We start from the raw sequence: 17087 nt of genomic DNA, 5'->3' as shown, positions 1-17087 counted from the left end.
TTATTATTATTTATTGTTTAAGGGTTAAAAACAATGGGGAAGTGGCCAAAATATTGAAAAAAAAGACAAGATAAAAATAATCAAAAAAAAAATGCATTGATTACTTAAAGACAACAGTATGAAGCATGGCACCTAAGCACTGGACAATATTTTTGGTCATAAGGACATCTACATGTTCTTCTAGATGGCGCTTGGGATCCTGCAATGAAATAGAAACTTGGTAAACCATTGAAGATGATAATGAACTTTGGTACTGGATGAGAATAAGAGAAAGTGGGTGGAGACTGTGGGGTTGGAAACAATTAAGGGGGTAGCTGGAGTCGGAGTGGAAGTTTTTTGTTTCAACTCCACAGCCCTGGTTTTCTCCTTGGCTGGCTCCTGTCACAGTATCCAACCCATGCCAGCATGGAAGACAGACATTAAATGATGAGAATGCCCTTAAAAATGAAAACAATGCCCTGCTAATATAATGTAGGACACAGTATTGACCCATAAACCTTTAATATATTTGGTAATATATGTGTTTTGGCATGGTCGTTAAGGCCAGATGTTCTTTTTAACACCAACCACCCCACAGAATGGACCAGCAAAGGCGAGGTCAGTTTTGGCATGATTTTTATAATATACAATATTGTGAAGGTGTAGGATAACTGTGCGGCAAGAAGTTTACTTCCCAACCACGTGGCTCTGGGTTCAATCCCACTGTGTAGCACCTTGGGTAAGTGTCTTCCACCTTAGCCAGAGACCAACCAAAGCCTTGAGAATGGATTAGGTAGACGGAAACTAAAAGAATCTCATATTTGTATGTGTGTTACTCTCTTCTTGTCGTGATAGTTGTAAATGAGTTTCACTGTCATGCAAGCAGTGTCATTCAATTCCAATATTCTGTGAGAACAGGTCTGGGCCGTGGGGAAAGTATTACAATGTTTGGAAACAAGTGAAGTTACAACAGGAAGAGAGTACCTGGCCTTAAGAAATCCATTTCAACAAAGTTTGTCTATTATAATTTCCCTCAAGAAAAACAATTTGTGTCAAATTCCAGGTCATAGATAGTTATCATCTCAACCACTTCATGCTTCAGAAACATTTCTCTCGTTTCTTAAGGCGGCGAGCTGGCCTAAAAGTTAGCACGCTGGGCAAAATGCTTAGTGGTATTTCGACTGCCGTTACATTTGAGTTCAAATTCTGCCTAAGTTGACTTTACCTTTCATCCTTTCAGGGGTCGATAAATTAAGTACCAGTTACTCACTGGGGTCGATGTAATCGACCTAATCCCTTTGTCTGTCCTTGTTTGTCCCCTTGTGGGCAATAAAGAAATAAGAAACGTTTCTCTCGTGGAACATTGTGAATCAGAAAGAAATTTATTTAAAAGTTTACCTGTTTGCCCACATTTTTGATAGCCAACTGTTCTGGAGTCATTGTTTCTTCTTCCTCAAGGGCCTATAAAATACAAATAGTACAAAAAAACAGCCTTAAGGAAATTCAAAATAAATAAATCTTGTTTCATTTGAGCCATACTAAAAACAAAGTAATAATATAGCAAAACTAGGAATTTGATGAAAATTGATGAAAATTAAATTTGTCCCACTGACCTTGTGGTAGTTCTTGGCCAGTTCCAGCATCTCTTTGACAATTTGCTCATTGAGTTTGCAATGATTGGTGTAGTCTTGTAATGTCAAACCATCCACCCAGCTCTTCTTGTGAAGGTTCAGTAACATCTATTTGAACGGAAGGAGAGAGAGAGAAAGAGGTGGTAATTGACATATATCTTGCTCTCTCACACACACAAGTGTACAGTCTCATCATCATCATCCAGTTGTGCTTTTGTACAGATTGCCAGGACTCGTTTTCTCCAGTCTGTTCAGCTCACCATCACACATGGTAGGTCTTCAAGGGGGCACTCAGAGTCCTTGCACACTTGCTTTATATAGGTTCAATATGGTCTACCAACATTTGCATACCCATGCTCTCCCAGAGAAGAACATTGCTGACGATCTTATCCCTTGCTCTCCAGCAATGTCCACTGAATCTTGTCCTTTTTCTGATTGCGTGTGCTACTGGTGGTAAATTACTACAGAGAAGTTCTTTCATAGGGTATATAGTCTCACATTTAGCATACATACATATAACCAGCTCTTTCTGTTTCACAAAAACACATCCATGGCCAAAATGCAAAACATACACACACACAGAGACCTACAACTACAATAATTACTAAGACACAGATCATCTGTTTGAACCCAGTTCAAATATTCTCTCTACACAGCTCCCCTATAAATAAACACGACTGTCATACATACATAGATATAAATAAGCCCAATCTGTTTCTTAAACGAGGGACATATTCATACGGCACAATGTTTTCTTACCTCAATAGACGTCAGTGATCGGTTGAAATTGCAGAAATTGAAGAAAAAAAACAACAAATATCTTACAAACTATAGAATTTTCTCAATAAAGCCGAGAGAAAAAGATGTTTTATAAACACATTCTACCAGTATACGAAGTTTAAAATTTTTTAGTTACCTAGAAATTATGTTCAAACCGTTCAAACCGAAAAGATCTGTACAATTTCCAGTCGGCTGAGTGATATTACTTAGTTGTTCCAGTGGTGGTGGCAGTGAGAGAATGATGAGAAATAACAAAACACAAAGAAAACAATAAAAGCAGTTTCAACTGACCTTTTGTTCTAGTTCATTCTTACGGTAGTTGATAGCAATGGAATAATAGTGTCGGTTGAGACCATGGATTAATGCCTGTAACAAGAAAAAAGGACAGTGATTGCAATATTCAACAGAGCTGAAACTTAGCTAAAAACTATTGAGGGTCCTGTGACAAATATTTAGCTTATATCTACTGTGGAGGTGCAATGGTCCAGTGGTTAGGGCAGTGGACTCACAGTTTTAACTCCCAGACCGGGTGTTGTATTTATTGAGTGAAAACACCTAAAGTTCCACGAGGCTCTGGCAGGAGGTGGTGGTGAACCCTGCTGTACTCTTCCACCACAACTTTCTCTCACTCTTTCTTCTTGTCTCTGTTGTACCTGTATTTTCAAAAGGCCAGCTTTGTCACACTCTGTGTCATGCTGAATCTCTCCGAGAACTTCGTTAAGGGTACATGTGTCAGTGGAGTGCTCAGCTACTTGCATGTTAATTTCACGAGCAGGCTGTTCCGTTGATCGGATAAACTGGAACCCTCGTCGTTGTAACTGACAGAGTGCCACGAGCTATATCAACTAATAGAAATTTCATATTTCTGATACAAAAATAACTGTAATCTACCTGGTTATGCGTGTTGACTTATTTTTATGTTTAGTTACTAATAAAGATAAATGTATACAGCAGTTAAATGCAGACATACGAGTTTAAGGATCTGAATGTAAATGAGTTAACTACCAGACCTCAGTAAAATGACATTTATTGTAATTTCGCATCCAGAAATCTTTCGTCACACACCTGTGACCTCATCAGCGACCCTTTCCATCCATGTGGTTTCTCCTGCTCTGGACTAGGTAGAGCAGCTTTCAGAAAACTTTCAAGATATTTGTAGAGGATTTGATAAATTTATAAAAAGGAATTTTTAAAAATAGACATTCATCATCATCATCATCGTATAGCGTCCGCTTTCCATGCTAGCATGGGTTGGACATTGTTTTTCAAAATTCATATCCAGCCAGTCAAGTCTTTAGAAAAAGAGAAAAATAAAAAAAAGTGAGAGATAGATAGAGCGGACAAAATTAAAGACTACTAACTTGGATTGAGGGTTTATGAAGATGTCCTAAATTGGAAGTTGTCTGTCTTGGCTCCTGTCCAAGAACCATCATATTTGGATTGATCAGGCGGAAGGCATCGATAACGACCTGCAGAAGGGGAGAGAGAGAGAGTGTGAGCAAGCAGCAAAAGTTTACCATCATAGCATGCAGTCAGTTGTAGATATTGCGTAAGTGTAAATATTATTGGCTTCAAATTTTGGTACAAATCCAGAAATTTTGGTGTGAGAGGGTAAATTGATTATATCAATGCCAGTGTCCAGCTGGTACTTATTTTATCTGTTTTTACATAGCACCAGCATCAATGCCTTATATGTCACACCAGCACGGGTGCTTTACACATGGCACAAATGCTTTTAACATGGCACCAGCATGGCTGCTTTTGTGTTCAATATCCTTTCTTATTTTCACACAAGGCCTGGAATTTTGAGGGCTGGTGAAGTCAATTACATTGACCCCAGTGCTCGACTGATGTTTATTTTATTGACTTCGAAAGGAAGAAAGACAAAGTCAACCTTGGCAGTATTTGAACCCGGGCACACAAAATGCTGCTATGCATCTTGTCCAGCGTGCTAATGGTTCTGTCAGCTTGCTGCCTTATTTGTGTGTTCACTATAAATATTCACAACAACCGCTAGCTACATTAGTGAGGAGGAGGAAATGATTACCCCATTTGTTACCAACCTGGCTGAAACTGGCTCTAGCTCTGAGTAAAAATGTCTTGTTTTCATAAGTCTTGAATTAAAATCTTCCACCAAACCTTAGTCACAATTTATGTTCCTAACACAAGCTAAATGATAACTAAGTTATTTTACTAAATTCTTTGTTATATTTAAAATTAATTGGAAGAAACACAGAACATCTCATCAGAAATATGGTAACAAAAGGGTTAAAATATATAATAGACAAACAATTCTTAACCCATTTGTTACCAACCCACCTGAAACCACCTCTGACGCTGAGTACAAATGTCTTGTTTTCATATGTTTTGAATTAAAATCTTCCACCAAACCTGAGTTACAATTTATATTCTTAACACTAGATTAATGATAACTAAGTTATTTCACTAAATTCTTTGTTATATTTTAAGTAATTGAAAGAAACACAGAGCATCTCAAAATATATACAGTAACAAAAGGGTTAAACTGAAATAAGGCTCAGTACTTTTCCTTTCACACTCTGGATGGGATCTACAACAACAGCAACAGCCCTTTCAGATAAGGCTTCAAAACTCTGTTGGGTGTTGATATCTACACCAGACAACCAGCAACCAAAACCTGGATGGGAATGGTACCAACCAACTACCATTTCCGGCCTGAAAGTAAAAGAAACAAAAAGTTATACAATGGTGTTTACCTGAACTGTAGTATAAATGGTTAAAAGTATTGAAAAATTGAATCAGAAAATAAGGGATCAGAGGTTGAAGCCAGACAAGGAATAAGTCTATATAACTGGAACTCCTTCAGTTACGATAATGAGGGTTCCAGTTGATCTGATCAATGATAGTCTGCTCATGAAATTAACATACAAGTGGCTGAGGACTCCACAGACATGCATACCCTTAATATAGTTCTGAGTTATTCAGTGTGATACAGAATGCGACAAGACTGGTCCTTTGAATACCAAGTAAAACTGATTTTTGTCAGCTGAGTGAACTGGAGCAACTGGGAATAAAGTGCCTTGCTCAAGGACATAATATGATTCTGGGAATCGAATACATGACCTTATGAGTGTGAGCTGAACACCCTAACCCTCATGCCTTCACTATATACGGAGAGGAGAAAAAGGGAAAAACAGCTCCTGAAGAAGATCAGAGACTGTATCAACTGAAACACATACAAGACACGGTTTAATAATGCAGAGACATTAAATTAATGAGTAGCGACTTGAGTGCTGCTGGTAACAAGGAATCCGGTACAACCTGTAGCATGGTGGGGGTCATCAGCAAACTAAACCAGTACCTCCACAGGGTTTGTCTAGTGAGAAGGGTTGTTAGAAACCTAGCAGGACTAAAAACAAGATCTGGGTGTATTTTTCATGATTCGACAACTAGAGAGACAGCCAATATTTGGCATGAGAAATAAGAACTATGTGATGAAGGTAAGCACAATTCACATTTTGATAAGGCTAGAAGAACTCTACACCAGAAGACACCATCCCAATAAATACATCAGATCATAAATGATTTAGTTCACAAATTTAATGAGTTTCTGTTTATTATAAGTGGGTGTGAACTTGTAACTTATTCAAACTTGACACCTTTATTAACCAATTTTCATCTAAAGCTGACCTCTACAAGCTTCTTCACACTCTAGTTTTTCTATAATGCTAACTTAATAGAAAGTGTCACTTCACCTGCCAGTCTGTTTAAGCATATCTAACATCTTGGCTTGGAAAACAGGATCAACAGCTTCCACACTTACACCCTAAACAAGAAAGAAATGGTTCAATTAGCTTCAAAGGCAAAAAATTAAAATAAATTCAAAATTATCTAAAAATTTTTTACATAAGATAGCAATTAAATTTGACACTGAGAGAGAAATTAGTTCTAGACTTGCTTTGTTGATATATTTTTTTCTTTGACATTTGGTGGAATAAAAGATTTACTTTGGGAATAATTTATTTTTACATTCCATTTTAAATAGGTTGAATAAACATACCAGCATCAGTTGTGAAGCAATGTTGGGGCGACAAACACAGATACACAAACATACATATATGTATATATACAACGGGCTTCTTCCAGTTTCCGTTTACCAAATCCACTCACAAAGCTTTGGTTGGCCCAAAGCTATAGTGGAAGACACTTGCCCAAGGTGCCATGCAGTGGGACTGAATCCAGAACAATATGGTTAGGAAGCAAGCTTCTTACTACACAGCCACGCCCATGCCTATGGATCTAGAACTACCATCATTATTTCATGTTCATGTATCATGCTGGCATGGGCTGGATGGTTTGACAGGGTCTGATGGGTCCATGGACCACATTGTACTCCAGTGTCTGCTTTGACATGGTTTCTACAGCTGGATGACCTTCCTAATGCCAACCACTTTACAGCATGGACTGGGTAATTCTTTCATACCACCAGCACTATTAAGGTCACCACGCAACCTGCACGACTACATACCCTTAGGGGACTATATTATCCCAATATATTATTTACAGTTTTTTTTTTTAAGAAAGTCAGGTATAATTTGAAGGATATTTGATTATCATATCAACCAGATCAAGTAGAGGTTCCTTTATTGGCTTGCGGTTGGCAACATGCCTTGAATTCGGAGATACAGACGATAGAGCAAATCTCGAACTCAGTAAGTAACAAACTAAAGGAGCACTGTTGTTTACGTACCGTTCCAGACTGTGGCATGGCAAATACATCAATAACTCGTACAGTATAATCATCGACAAATTCCCCAAGCATAAGACCCATGACTTCCATGGGGACACCAGCACGGCCATGTTTTAACATCTATAAAAAAACACAAAAATAACAGGTCGTATTAACATTCATAAATTCCTTAAAACAACAGAAACAAGAACAATAATAATGGTTTTGAATTTTGGCACAAGGCCAGCAAATTTGGGGGATGGGGTGAGTGAATTACATCAACCCCAGTGAGACTTATTTTATTGATCCAGAAAGGATGAAAAGCAAAGTCAACCTTGATGGAATTTGAACTCAAAACCTAAAGGTGGACAAAATGCTTAGCAGCATTTTGTTTGGCATGCTAACAATTCTGCCAGCTTGCCACCTTAACGATCATCATCAGCATCATCGTCGTCGTCATTTAATGTCCGCTTTTGATGCTGGCATGAGTTAGATGGTTTGACTGAGGGCTGGCGAGCCAGAAGGCTGCGCCAGATTCCAATCCGATCTGGCAATGTTTCTATAGCTGGATGCCCTTCCTAATGCCAACCACTCTGAGAGAGTAGTGGGTGCTTTTTACATGCTACCGGCATTTCAGATTTTGGCACAAGGGCTACAATTTTGAAACAGGAGGTAAGTCGATTATATCAACCCCAGTACTCAACTGGTACTTATTTTATCGAAAGAATGAAAGGAAAAGTTAACCAAGGCAGAATTCAAATTTTGGCACAAGGGCTACAATTTTGAGACAGGAGGTAAGTCTATTATATTGACCCCAGTACTCAACTGGTACTTATTTTATCGAAAGAATGAAAGGAAAAGTTAACCAAGGCAGAATTCAAATTTTGGCACAAGGGCTACAATTTTGAGACAGGAGGTAAGTCTATTATATCAACCCCAGTACTCAATTGGTACTTATTTTATCGAAAGAATGAAAGGAAAAGTTAACCAAGGCAGAATTCAAATTTTGGCACAAGGGCTACAATTTTGAGACAGGAGGTAAGTCTATTATATCAACCCCAGTACTCAATTGGTACTTATTTTATCGAAAGAATGAAAGGAAAAGTTAACCAAGGCAGAATTCAAATTTTGGCACAAGGGCTACAATTTTGAGACAGGAGGTAAGTCGATTATATTGACCCCAGTACTCAACTGGTACTTATTTTCAAAAGAATGAAAGGAAAAGTTAACCAAGGCAGAATTCAAATTTTGGCACAAGGGCTACAATTTTGAAACAGGAGGTAAGTCGATTATATCAACCCCAGTACTCAACTGGTACTTATTTTATCAAAAGAATGAAAGGAAAAGTTAACCAAGGCAGAATTCAAATTTTGGCACAAGGGCTACAATTTTGAGACAGGAGGTAAGTCGATTATATTGACCCCAGTACTCAACTGGTACTTATTTTATCAAAAGAATGAAAGGAAAAGTTAACCAAGGCAGAATTCAAATTTTGGCACAAGGGCTACAATTTTGAGACAGGAGGTAAGTCGATTATATCAACCCCAGTACTCAACTGGTACTTATTTTATCAAAAGAATGAAAGGAAAAGTTAACCAAGGCAGAATTCAAATTTTGGCACAAGGGCTACAATTTTGAGACAGGAGGTAAGTCGATTATATCAACCCCAGTACTCAACTGGTACTTATTTTATCAAAAGAATGAAAGGAAAAGTTAACCAAGGCAGAATTCAAATTTTGGCACAAGGGCTACAATTTTGAGACAGGAGGTAAGTCGATTATATTGACCCCAGTACTCAACTGGTACTTATTTTATCAAAAGAATGAAAGGAAAAGTTAACCAAGGCAGAATTCAAATTTTGGCACAAGGGCTACAATTTTGAGACAGGAGGTAAGTCGATTATATCAACCCCAGTACTCAACTGGTACTTATTTTATCGAAAGAATGAAAGGAAAAGTTAACCAAGGCAGAATTCAATTTTGGCACAAGGGCTACAATTTTGAGACAGGAGGTAAGTCGATTATATCAACCCCAGTACTCAATTGGTACTTATTTTATCAAAAGAATGAAAGGAAAAGTTGACCAAGGCAGAATTCAAATTTTGGCACAAGGGCTACAATTTTGAGACAGGAGGTAAGTCGATTATATTGACCCCAGTACTCAACTGGTACTTATTTTATCAAAAGAATGAAAAGAAAAGTTAACCAAGGCAGAATTCAAATTTTGGCACAAGGGCTACAATTTTGAAACAGGAGGTAAGTCGATTATATCAACCCCAGTACTCAACTGGTACTTATTTTATCGAAAGAATGAAAGGAAAAGTTAACCAAGGCAGAATTCAAATTTTGGCACAAGGGCTACAATTTTGAGACAGGAGGTAAGTCGATTATATCAACCCCAGTACTCAATTGGTACTTATTTTATCAAAAGAATGAAAGGAAAAGTTGACCAAGGCAGAATTCAAATTTTGGCACAAGGGCTACAATTTTGAGACAGGAGGTAAGTCGATTATATTGACCCCAGTACTCAACTGGTACTTATTTTATCAAAAGAATGAAAAGAAAAGTTAACCAAGGCAGAATTGGAATTCAGAATGAAAAGACGGATGAAATGCTGCTAAGCATTTTGCCCGGCATGCTAATGATTCTGCCAGCTTGCTGCCTTAATAATAATAAAAGCAATAATAATTGTTCAAAGTTTTAAAAAAGTCAATAAATAGACAAGAGAAACTGACCTTCAGAAGAGCAAGAGAAGAGATGTAAACTTGTTCAGCCGTGTCAACAGTTGGAGCATCTGTTGGGGGTGCACCCTAGAATACAAAATAGCATTTAATTAACAATTTGAACAATATTAATAATTATGAACTAATATTTACTGATAAATTACTCTGCCACCCTACCTTCCTACAACTATTTAAGGAAGAACATATTTGATTTCGATCAACTTTGGTTTTCAATAAATCTTTTAGCATTCAGGTTACTCTGTCAAATGCAACATTCTGTCCATCAACCAAAAATGTTGTTCATCCTGCTGCTTTATAGTAATCTCCAAATATTGCAGTGATAAAAAATTCTCCAAATGTGATACTCTTTGATATAAATCTGAGATGGTAGGATACCAATGTTTTATTGCCATTTCTCAGTTCCATTTTGGGCTGAAGCCCAATTAGCCCTCCACAGAAGCTAGTTCAAAAGTCTGTACAGAGTGCAGCTTTTAAGCTAGTTAGTAATATTTTCTCAACTCCAACCTAACCAAGCAACACAAGGTGTTTTAATCCATTAGTCTACTGTTTCTATTAGCCACTTTTCTTTATATTAGTAATAATAATAAAAAAAATAAAATAATATACCTGTCCAAGAGATGGCACTCCACCTCCAAGCCGAAGTAATCGATCCATTATAGCTTTTTAATCTAGAAAAATAAATATATATAAAAGAAAATTAAAATACAACCCTAAAACACAGGCATTTTGTAGATTGGAATTAGCACCTTTCTTTCAACTGGTTGCAGAGAATAAATTGAAAGAATTTTCACATAATTACTGGTATCCATTAAAATTGTAACTTTTGTCATTTTGAACCTCTTTCTTTCCTATTCCCACCCACTTGTATATAAGGTGTGGTAGCCATATGTTGAATAAAATCGTAACTGATGCTCCTCTATTTTCTTCTATCTAAAGCCAGGAACTTTCAGCACTCCCTCGTATATATTGATTGATTGATTCTAGTTTCAGCTCATGAGCTTTGGCCATGCTGGGGCACCGCCATTTAAAAGTGTGGAGAGGTTCCGGCGAGTTTCGAACTCGCGACCTTCTGCGTGTTAAGCAGACGTGATAACCACTACACCACGGAACCTGATATATATATATCCAAAATTAGGGAAATTTGCTCAAAGCTTACTATTTTCCTTGGATCTTACCTTTATATATATATATAGACAGGGCATGTAAAAAGCACCATCCGACCGTGGCCGTTTGCCAGCCTCGCCTTGCACCTGTGCCGGTGGCACGTAAAAAGCACCCACAACACTCACGGAGTGGTTAACGTTAGGAAGGGCATCCAGCTGTAGAAACATTGCCAGATCAGACTGGGCCTGGTGCAAGCCTTCTGGCTTCACAGACCCCAGTTGAACCGTCCAACCCATGCTAGCATGGAAAGCGGACACTAAACGATGATGATGATGATTATCATCAGGTTTTTCTGGTTTCTACAACACTGCCACATGACATACACATTCATGAACACTCAATTTCCCATCCTTGCATGGGTTAGTGGGTCAGAGGGAATTTTCTGAGGCAGATTTTAGTATGGTCAAATAGCCCTAGACCCTCCTGTTGCAGACCTTCATCTGTTTCACAGCAAGACAATATTCCCAAAGACCAGACATATTTTCCACAAGACCGGAAACGAACAATATTGCTTGTATGACGATGATGCACGTTTAGAATTTTCAACCATCACGTGATCAAGACAAAGGTATACAGACGAGCTTCTCTAAGTTTCCGTCCACTAAATCCACTCACAAATCTTTGATCGATCTGGGGGTTATAGTAGAAGACATACAGACAGAAATGTGGATAGGGAAGGCCTCCCGACCAGAGTCTATCAATCATTCTTGTGACACACTAACAAATGTTCCAATACGATTCAAAGCTGACGTACAACATTATTAATATGTAAATTGTAGTGACTAATTGCTTAATTAATGCGCACACTGAAATTAACACTTCCCACCCACATAATCTTCATTTCTTCGTAGAGACAAAATTCTCCAGATTTCTATCGCGTGATGTCTTTCTATAGCTAAATGAAGCAGTTACATACATAGTCAGTAACGTGGGCAAATCCAAGAAGACCCAGTAATCAGAATGTTGAAAATAAAATAATAAACCTAAAATTTGCGGGGAGGATTGTAGTCAATTAAATCGACCCCAGTGCTCAACTGGTACTTACTTAATCATCATCGAAAGGATAAACAGTAAAGTCGACCTCGGCGGAATTTCAACTCAGAACGTTTAGACGGACGAAATTCCGTTAAGCATTTCGTCCGGCGTGCTAATGATTCTGCCAGCTCGCCGCATTAAATAACAATGCTAATGGTTTCAAATCTTGGGCACAGAGACAGGCAAAATGCTTAGCGGCATTTTAACCGGCGGGCTAACGATTCTGTCAAGGACCTTGAAATAGATCTTTAAAATGTGACATCTAAGAACAAATGTACATCTGGTCATCGGAGCTTTGGGTATAATACCAAATGGCACTGTTGAACATTATGGCCAAAACTCAAATTTTTTTTCCTGATGGTGCTGACCAAATCGCAAGAAAAATACTGTTAACTAGAAAACTGAAATATTACAAATTTAACAGAATCTTAGTTCTCAAATTCTGGTCTACTTTCCCTACATGATATCATTGCTAATCATAAGTAAAAACGTCTAAATTGCTGTTGCTTGGGGGGGGGGGTCTGTGTGTCACACTCGAAACAGTTTTTATAAAGCAAAAGCAACAACATAAATAATAATTTTTCAATGAGGCACGAAGCTAGTTTATGTGCAAAGGAGGGTGATTAATCCGGTTTATAGATTATATCTACTTTCCCTGTCAACTAAAACCGGCAGGTTTGGGACTCAAATTAGTAAACAACGTAAATAAATACAATTTAATGTACAAGCAGAAGAGCACTCAATACATGTGGTTGAGTGCATCAGTGCGGTCAGCTGAACGAACGGCGATACACAATAAACCATTAGTCCAAAATACACCCACATGCATAACTATAATAATATAACAAAAAGTCAGAGATAGCCATGAAACTATCGTGATAAATTAATAAAAGATTAAAGACACTTACAACCTGGGGATTGACGAGTGATTCAGCAATAAATAACCATAGTGGAACCGGGGATTTTGGGATAGCTTAACTTCCGGAAAATGTTACCGGGTGTCGCGACCAATATTATTTCGGCTGTTTCCGTAAGCCGGTCTATATCGAACTCTCGATTATTATTTTATATGTCTCGTTGTATATTTAAAATAAAATAAAATTTAAATAATTTATATTATATTTACTATAATGTATAGTGTCTTTTAATTCTCATTTTTTTTTGTCGACAGAAATCATCCGGTGAATTAGTTACGAAGTCTACAAGAAATATATAGTCCGGGTCTTGAGAATAAACGTATCGGAATTAGTGATACAGACTTTCAGATTCGTGTCCAGACAACACTCCCTTACTTTATTTTAGTAATTCCCCAAATTAGAGAAATTTATATTTCTTTTCACACCATCGTAGTTGTTTATTCTGTGGCCAGTTTCTAGATTTCAAGTGCTTTAACCGTCTACTAATTGTTCTCCACAGAACGTCTTTGGTTCTCAGCTACAGCCTTTGCTTGCTGGCAAATTTTTCTTTGATGTTCAGTATTCTTGTTATGCTTCTAAGCTCGAGAAAGTCATTCCCTTTCTGCTCACGAATTGCTTGATTTGGGCATCGTTCTCATTAAATGAGTTTTTGTTTTTTTTACTATGACACCCTAGGACTTCTGACAAGTTGCAGGGACATCTACCTTTTCAGCATAACGTTTATTTCAGTGATCTAACGTTTCAAGATGATGGAGGGTAAATTGGCATTCGGGCACTACTTAAGCTGTTCTGTCATTCTTAAATACGAGGGTAACTCAGTGTTGATTTGTCAATGGAATCGTTTCTGCTGCCTGAAACTCAATTGCATCACCACCACCACCACCATCATCATCAACTTTTAACGTCCACCTTCCATACTGGCATCGGTTGGACGGTTTGACAGGAGTCGGGCAAGTAGGATACTACACCAGGCTACTGTGTCTGTTTCGGCAGGGTTTTTACGGCTGGATGCCCTTTCTAACACCAACTACCCGGCAGAGTGAACTGAATGCTTTCTATGTAGCACCAGCACAGGCGAGGTCAGTTTTGGTATGGTTTTTACAGCTGGATGCCCTTCCAAATGCCAACCACTTCACAGTGTGGACTGAATGCTTTTTTATGTGGCACCAGCACAGGCAGGGTCACCAAGTAACTTGCAAGACAAGGGTGGTGATTGTGATTGCTGATATTTAGGTTAAATTTTAGGTTCCTTTATCAAGTCATACACTACTCCTCAGGGGATTCTCATCTTATTTACCAGTCATATGAGTGGCCCTTCATTTGAATGCAATTATAGTTATGTTACAGGTGTGCTTTTGCCAAGGTAGATCCTTGACTTAGGATGGGCCAACAAGTAGGGTAAATTTGTGGGATTGAGCTGAGTACTGATTAAGATTAAAAGGTGTAATGGTGTTTACTGCATGTTCTAGTATACAAATTGAATATTTTAGACCAAAATTTGCAATTAAGGCTGATAGATCAACCTATACACCAAGATGACTTTGGCAGACCAAAAATTCCATGTGAAATACTGCAGGATTTGGAGAGATAGTGACAAATATTGAATGTTTACATATGTTTACACTATAAACTACATTGATTTGTGTACCATAAGATACAGTGTTTGATATGAGTTGCATTTCAAGGTTGACTTTGCCTTTAATCCTTTCAGGGTCGATAAAATAAGTACCAGTTGACCACTGAGATTGATATATTTGACTTAGCCCGTCCCTGGAAAATAATGGCCTTAAGTCAAAATTTGATGCTAATATGAGTAGCATTCAAATTTTCTTGCTGTTGGAAGATTGGTATTTCTGCAATAGAGGCTGTTTTCAAAGTTTCTGTGAATGGAATCGTGGTTGGAAATAAAATGCAATAGTTTTCATCTGCATAAGAGTGGATGTTGTTGGATGTAGTTTCAAGTAAGTCATTGGTGTACAGAAGAGAGTAGGCAACAAATCTTAAACTTAACACCAGAATCGATAGAATGAAGGACAGAAAGAGCCCTATCATGCAGCAATAGGGTGATCTGGTATGAAGTAATCCAAGTAATGCATATACCCTCGTTGTTGTCATCATCATTATCATCATTTTATGTCCATTTTCCATGCCAGCATCAGTTGGGTGAGTCAGAAGGCCCTATCTTGCTCCAAACTCACAGTTTTGAAAGTTGGGTACTCTTCTTAATAGCAACTACTTTACAAATTATACAGGGTGCATTTTTTCTGGCAGACTTGAAATGGAGGAGCACCACATCTATGACAATGGTCCTTATGTATATATATATTGCATGAAGACACACACATACAGATATAGCCGTTACAAGGCTTTTGTTGACTTGAGGTTTTAGTAGAAGAAACTTGCCCAAGATGTCATGCAGTGGGACTGAACGTGAAGCTATATAGCTGGGAAGCAAATTCCTTCACTACACACCCATGTCTGCACATATATGTTATACAAGAATGTTATCTCACAAAAGGTGGGTAAATTTGAAGGAATACTTCTGCCAAAGATAATATCAGGAAATATGGAATATATGCAATAATTATAATATAATCATCACCACCATCAAAATCGTTTAACATCCGTTTTCCATGCTGGCATGGGTTGGACGGTTCAACAGGGGTCTGGGAAGCCAGGAGGCTGCACCAGGCTCTAGTTTGATCTGGCAGTGTTTCTACAACTGGATGCCCTTCCTAATGCCAACCACTCCAAGAGTGTAGTGGCTGCTTTTTACGTGCCACCAGCACAGGGGCCAGAGGTGGCTGGCAACGACCACAATCAGTCAATGCTGTTTACGTGCCACCGGCACGGAAGCCAGTCAAGGTGGTACTGGCATTGTCCATGATCAGATGGTGCTTTTTATGGCACGGGAATCACAACTACAATTTCCATTTGATTTTGATGTACTTGACTCAATAGGTCTCCTCAAGCACAGTATGTTGCCCTAATCAAATTTCTTGCTGTTTACACAAAATAATGAAATGAATACTAATTTTCATATGCAAAATATTTATTGCCTTAAAATAATATAAAGTGAAACAAATTTCTCATTTGCATATTTGCCAAAATGTATGCTATTTTTATAAATTTTTGTGGTGCCCCAGCATGACTGCAGCTATAGGCATGGCTGATGATAAGAAGCTTGCTTCCCAAGCACATGGTTCTGGGTTCAGTCCAATTGCGTGGCACTTTGGGCAAATGTCTTCTACAGTAGCCTTGGGCCGACCAAAGCCTTGTGAGTGGATTTGGTAGATGGAAACTGAAAGCAGCTCATGTATATATTTATATGTGTCTTTGTCCCCCCCACCATCACTTGACAACTGACGTTGGTGTGTTTACATCCCTGTAACTCAGTGATTTGGCAAGAGAGATCAACAAAATAAGTACTTGGCTTACAAAGAATAAGTCCTGGGCTTGATTTTTTTGACTACGAAAACCCCTTAAAAGTGATGCTCCAACATAGCCGCCGTCAAATGACTGAAACAAGTAAAGGAATATAAGTGTAGGCATGGCTGATGATAAAAAGCTTGCTTCCCAAGTACATGGTTCTGGGTTCAGTCCCACTGTGTGACACCTTAGGTATCTTCTACTTTAGGGCAGACCAAAACCTTGTCATTGGATTAGGTAAACGGAAACTGAAAGAAGCCCATCGTATATATATGTCTTTGTCCCCCACTACTACTTGACAACTGATGTTGGTTTGTTTATGTCCCCGTAACTTAGCGGTTCAGCAAAAGAGATCGATAGAATAAGCACTCGATTATTCGCCTAAAAATTCTTCAGTGCAGTGCCCCAGCATAGCCACAGTTTAATGATGAAACAAGTAAATTGCAAAATTTAGTTAAAAAAAAAAAAAATCTGTATTTCTTAGAAAGTTATAAGATTCAAAATAAGTGTGTGGGTGTGTATGTGTGCATAACATCTTCATTTAACGTCTATTTTCCATGCTGGCATGGGTTGGACGGTGTGACACAATCCGATGAGATCGTCCGATGTCAGATATTTATTATATTACATATATAATTAATTATCATGTGTAATATACATAATATATATATATAAATATATATCGTATATATGTTCATATA

At 38.1% G+C, this 17087-nt stretch overlaps 1 protein-coding gene and 1 non-coding gene across 2 annotated transcripts; both read right to left on the bottom strand.

Moving 5' to 3' along the window:
• LOC115223507 (26S proteasome non-ATPase regulatory subunit 14) lies at positions 1–13087 on the bottom strand. The gene is made up of 11 exons (XM_029794123.2): positions 12949–13087; positions 10448–10509; positions 9833–9907; positions 7120–7239; positions 6125–6195; positions 4934–5084; positions 3752–3859; positions 2682–2756; positions 1593–1718; positions 1378–1440; positions 1–199 (listed from the first exon to the last, which is right to left on the bottom strand). The coding sequence occupies exons 2-11, from the start codon at positions 10493–10495 to the stop codon at positions 101–103; spliced, it is 936 nt and encodes a 311-aa protein (XP_029649983.1). The 5' UTR covers positions 10496–10509; positions 12949–13087; the 3' UTR covers positions 1–100.
• Trnav-aac lies at positions 10880–10952 on the bottom strand. Its single transcript has one exon. It is a non-coding gene; the product is annotated as a tRNA-Val (tRNA).
• Positions 13088–17087: the final 4000 nt, after the last annotated feature.

This window comes from Octopus sinensis, linkage group LG23 (assembly GCF_006345805.1).
Source record: "Octopus sinensis linkage group LG23, ASM634580v1, whole genome shotgun sequence".
Lineage (NCBI taxonomy): Eukaryota > Metazoa > Mollusca > Cephalopoda > Octopoda > Octopodidae > Octopus > Octopus sinensis.
This window is presented reverse-complemented; position numbering and strand designations above follow the sequence as displayed.